This window comes from Copadichromis virginalis, linkage group LG9 (assembly GCF_057382275.1).
Source record: "Copadichromis virginalis isolate Kocher_CV1m ecotype Utaka linkage group LG9, C_Virginalis_male_GT1.1, whole genome shotgun sequence".
In the NCBI taxonomy this organism is placed as follows: domain Eukaryota; kingdom Metazoa; phylum Chordata; class Actinopteri; order Cichliformes; family Cichlidae; genus Copadichromis; species Copadichromis virginalis.
The window spans coordinates 24,752,872-24,758,060 of record NC_140626.1 but is presented as its reverse complement, the minus strand read 5'-3'; the positions used below and the strand labels follow the sequence as shown (position 1 = coordinate 24,758,060).

The window sequence follows — 5,189 nt, the reverse complement described above, 5'->3', positions numbered from 1 at the left end:
GCCAGTCAAAGCAGAGTGTTGAGGGTAGAAATGGGTGGTACTACAGAGCAGAAAAGTTTGAAAGGTAGTTGAGTGGTTAAGTCATGATGAAGGAAAAGGAGTGGTTTTTCGTTTTTTGAGAAATACTGGACTCATCAAGAGGATCTAAGGTTTTGGAAGCGATGTAACAGTAAAACCCAGGAGATGGCAGCAGTGCAACATCTTTGGATGCAAGCTGCCATTAAAAATGAAGGAAGAAGAAGAAGATTCTTTGTGGCAGACAGGATTTGACAAATTATCATTATTCTTTTTATCAATCTCTTTACTTGTTTTTGGAGTTCTTTGCAAAACTGCAAGTCTCTGCAATCACCCCTTCAGTTAAAAAAAACCTGCAGACCTGGCATATTGATCTGAGTCAAGTTTGATAGCTTATCTCTCGAACAGTCAGCTTAAAGAATTTGCAAAGCTCATTTTGTTTATTTAAGATACTTTTTGACAGACACAGCTGTGCCACATAATGGAGTTTTGTAAGACATTTATATCAGACTACAGACTGACAGGACTGCAAGAAACACCTCTTAGTTATCGCCCTTTTTAGTCATCTAAAGAAAAGTTCATATAAAAGCTTAGGTTTTATCTGTTTTAAAGACATTTAAAATTTAAGACGCAATTACACAAGTAGATATTTGGAGAAGACAGCGTAAGCAAACATTTAGGGTCTGTGGTTACACATGTTGCTCCACCTATCATGTGTTAGAGCCACCTTCCAGTAAGTTTCCAGGTCACTTATCCAGTACATGTACTCGGAGAGGCACCAGTATGTTTGAGTCACACAAAACCAGAAAATTGACACCTCTATTTATTTCAGCTGACTTTCAGAATGGCTGAACTGAAAATATGTTTAAAATAAGTCAAGTCTTCATAATAAACACACCAATTGACAGTTTAGTATGACAACTATACATTTATAGGTGTAAATGATACTTGTGTGGCATAGTGGTGCAACGACCCAAAGACCTGTATGTTAGGTTATCAGTGTTTTTTTGTCGGCTATAAATGTGAATGTGGGCATGTGTGTGTCTCTCTGGTTGGCCCTGCCATACCAGCTCTGGTATCTGTATTGGATCGATACTAGCATGTTGGATCAATCTTTTTTTTTTTACTATCCCCTTAAGTTCAGTAGGTATAACTGAATTGCATTAGATAAAGTTTTTGGAAATGCTGAGGTTTGGGTGTCAGAAGTAGGATAACCTGAAAGGAAGAGCAGAAAGCAGTTTTTTAGGCCATGATTCATGTTTGATCCTCTCCAAATTATACAATCACACCTCACACCCTGTACTTCCACTCACTACCTGTTGTGCCAAAAACTAATTTCCAGTGTTTCCGTGTTTTGTTTTGCTTTTAAAATGCGTAATTTGTATGTTTGTAAATACACTTTGGTGAACAGGGTTTTATTAGTCCTTTATTTATCCAGGTAAAAAATCTCATTGAGATTAAAAATCTCATTTTCAAGAGAGACCTGGTTTACATAGGGGTTATATATAAAATGTAAAAATGGCCTGTTTTTCAGGTATCTGTATAACTCTGTGTTATTGTATTTACATTGTAACCAATCCGGTCTGTATGTGTCCACTTAAACTATGTTTAGAGAACTATTGTTATATTTGTTGCAGTTTCTGCTGTCCTCTTGGCCAGATTACTCTTAAAAAGACACTTTTAATGTCAATGCGAGATTATTTTTAACTGGATAAATAAAGGATATATAAAAGTCAGTGCCAAAAACTGATTGCGGATTCTACCTTCTTACAGAAATGTTGTTTGTGGCTCAAGATGACTTGATATTATTCGTGAAGGCAATGTTCAGCACAAAGTTACACTGATGCGTGAGGGATACGTGTGACATATGTTTTGCATAGAGCAACAATTTATTTATAGCAGTACAGTAATCAGTTTCTAGTAAATACTGGAAATCAGTTTTTGGCAGACGATCATTTTTTGGTACAACACCGACAGACTCGAGCGTCAGCTCAGACTAACCCACACATGCAGTAAAAAACGGACAAAAAATGGACAAAAGTAATTGTTTCCGTATGTAAGTGTGCTTCTCTTTTTTTCATAATGTTGGCAAATACCGCCCCGCCCACAACCCCCTTCTCCCTAAGATGATGGTACGGTCCAAAATGTGTTTATGTGGGGTTTTTTTTTTTTTTTTTAGCCTACAAACAAACGCATCTTTTTCCGTGCGCTGGTCCAAAATGCGGAGTCTTGTGAATTGGCGTGTGTTTATAACCTTTTTGGTCGTTTTTTACCAACAAAATGTTGTCGGAGTAAAAATGATGGGAGGGTTGACCGAGGAGAAGCAGGCTGATGAAGCAGTTCAAAAGATCTGCGATGCAGTGAGTAGAAAAGTGAGATTTGACACTCGCACACACGGGGCCTGTGCTTCATGTTGGTGTTGCTGTTATTGTTCTTCAGATGAAGCCTCTCGCAGAGCAGAAAACCGGGAGAAACTTCGAGGTTTTCACTGCAGAGAGCTACAAAACGCAGCACGTAGCTGGGACCAACTACTTCATTAAGGTAATGTTTGTAATTCAAGCGTTTATGTGTTAATTTATATGGAGGTTCATACAAAACTTAAACTGTTATGGTTAAAACTGTCACAGCCATAACAGAGCTCAAAAAATGTTCTGTTTGTGAACACTAGTGCCATCATGCACTATGTAGCCAAAGAAGTGGATGCCCCTTTTCCACATTGTAAGATAGTTTATTTACTTTCCAGCTCTTTAAAACTTCGCAGCAAAATGTTGAGGAAAAGCACCGAGTTTTTTAAATGGACTAACAATGAGGTGGAGTTATTGCTGCGAGTAACACAAAAGTACAAAGTTGCAAAAGTGAGTGAGAATGAAAGAATTTGAAGAAAAGCTATCTGGAGCATGTACAAACTGATATTAATCTTTAATAGGGTGGTCAAAATGTCAAAATTGATAGCAAACAAAACTACTGCTGTGTAATGCCCTCCGTCATCTTAGTTTGTGAACACTAGAAACATTGTGCACTCTATATAGATGAAGACGTGGATTCTCCTTTTCACATGTTAGCATGTTGTTTGGCCCACAGCTGTGGCTTACATTACCACAGCTGTGATAAAATGATCAGGAGTACTTCTATGTGCACATTAAGCATCTCCTTTAAGTTTCCTTGTATTTCCTTGCAGGTCCATGTGGGAGGAGGCGAATATGTTCACCTTCGTGTTTACAAGAAACTCCCGGCTTATGGAGGAACGCTCCAGCTGACCAGACTGCAGCACCCCAAGAGTCAACATGATACTATTGCATACTTCTAATGGGAGAACGAACCAGCCAAAGCATCAGTGCCCACAGTAGTCGCATTGTAATTCATTAATAACCTCCCTCTTCATGAGGGGAAAGCTTTCCTTGTTTCCATATAATAACATACTGCAGATAATGGAAATAAGACTAGATCAGTTAAATATGAGGTGGGTAAATAAATAAAGCAGAATTTTTTTTGTGTGTGTGTTATTGTAAGATACATTCTGTGGTCATATGGGCTATTTTTAAAGTATTTGATTGGTTGGGGAATTGAACTGCCTCACAATTCACCACTTATGTGACTCACTTCAGAGATGCCATCAAGGATAACCAGCGCAGTTTCAAAGAAACAAATAAAACATCTACTTTTGTCCATAGTGAAACAGATAATACGTTTGAAATAAACATTATGCTTTAAAAAGAGCTGTAAAATAGTGAGACTGTCATGGTGAATTGGGTTGAAGGACTCAGGTGCGAGACTTCTTGCAGAGTGACAGTGAATTTATTCACAGTGAAAAAAATAAGGCAACAGTTCGAGTCTGTAATCCAAAAGGGCAGTGCAGTGATACGGTGACAGTGCAGTGATTATCCAAAACTACTTGTTCTTGTGCCCGCTCCTCCTCCGATCCCTGGATCCTGGAGGCAGATGAGAAAAACACACGCACGGTAACTTAAACGTTCTCTCTCCTTCACAAACTAGGTACGCTAATCGCGACTACGCTACCCGGTTTAGCTCAACGTTCCAGCGTTGGTTGTGACCCGACCGCACTGTTAAATAGGTCTGCTTTGGATTAGTAGCAGCCGGCGAAGTGATTAAGCACAGGTGCGGCGATTCCAGCTCAGGATGCTCCCCCCGGGTCAGCTGCCGTTCCGTGCCATGGCTTCCGGAAGTACATGTTCCCGGATACAAACACGCACACAGGATGGAGAGGAGAACACCACAAAGTACACACAAACACAACAAAAATTGGCAAGGCGACCGGTGAGGACCGTCTAGCCGTGGCAGAGACATCTATAGTCTGTGCTGTAACCCAGCAGTATTGAGACATCGCTCTGGCAGTGTGTTTGGGATCATCGTCTCACTGAAAAACGAAGCCATCTGGTTGTTGTAAAGGGGTTTTCTCATGACCATGGAAATGATTCTGCGATCATCCACCCCGGTTGTCTTTCTTTGACATTCAGATCTTTTTTGCATTGCTGATTTCACCAATCCTTTGTTTCTTTCTCAGGATAGAATAGAATAGAATAGAATAGAATTCAACTTTATTGTCATTGCACATGCACGGGTACAGGGCAACAAAATGCAGTTTGCATCCATCCAGAAGTGCTTTAGTGATATAGATATATTACAATATATATTAGCAATAATATAGTTATGTAAGTATATTACAGAAATGGGTCTATTATGGTATGTTATAATGTACACGGTATGAAGTATGTTGTGAATATTCTATAACTATAAGTATGTACAGGCTGTAGTGAGTACAAGCTATGTACAGGCTATGAACAGGATATAAATATGAAAAACTATACGGAATATGAAATAAATAACTTTACAGAAATCTGAGATATACAGCTATACAGAAATGGGAACTGTGCAAGTTGTAAACAGTTGTAGGGTTAAAAATTATCGTATGTACAGAATGATTATTTACACAGAGCTATACAGTAGTGCAGTTAAGATAAGTGAGGGTGTGGATAATTCCTACAGAGGCTATATAAAGTGCTGGTGGTTGTGAGTGGTGGTTCAGTCCATGTTATTATTGTGTGTTTGAGGGTACAGTTGTCCATTGTGGGTGTGTGTATGTTCAGTCCGTGTGTTAACGTGGGTCAGATGTCAGGAGGCAGAGTTCAGGAGTCTGACAGCTGTGGGGAAGAAGC

The 5,189-nt window shown here is 39.3% G+C and overlaps 1 protein-coding gene across 1 annotated transcript; it reads left to right on the top strand.

The window, feature by feature from the left end:
• The first annotated feature begins 2,182 nt into the window (after positions 1 to 2,182).
• Positions 2,183 to 3,509, top strand: LOC146701934 (cystatin-B-like). The gene is made up of 3 exons (XM_085468358.1): positions 2,183 to 2,375; positions 2,455 to 2,556; positions 3,194 to 3,509. The coding sequence occupies exons 1-3, from the start codon at positions 2,235 to 2,237 to the stop codon at positions 3,320 to 3,322; spliced, it is 372 nt and encodes a 123-aa protein (XP_085324484.1). The 5' UTR covers positions 2,183 to 2,234; the 3' UTR covers positions 3,323 to 3,509.
• The last annotated feature ends 1,680 nt before the right edge of the window (positions 3,510 to 5,189 follow it).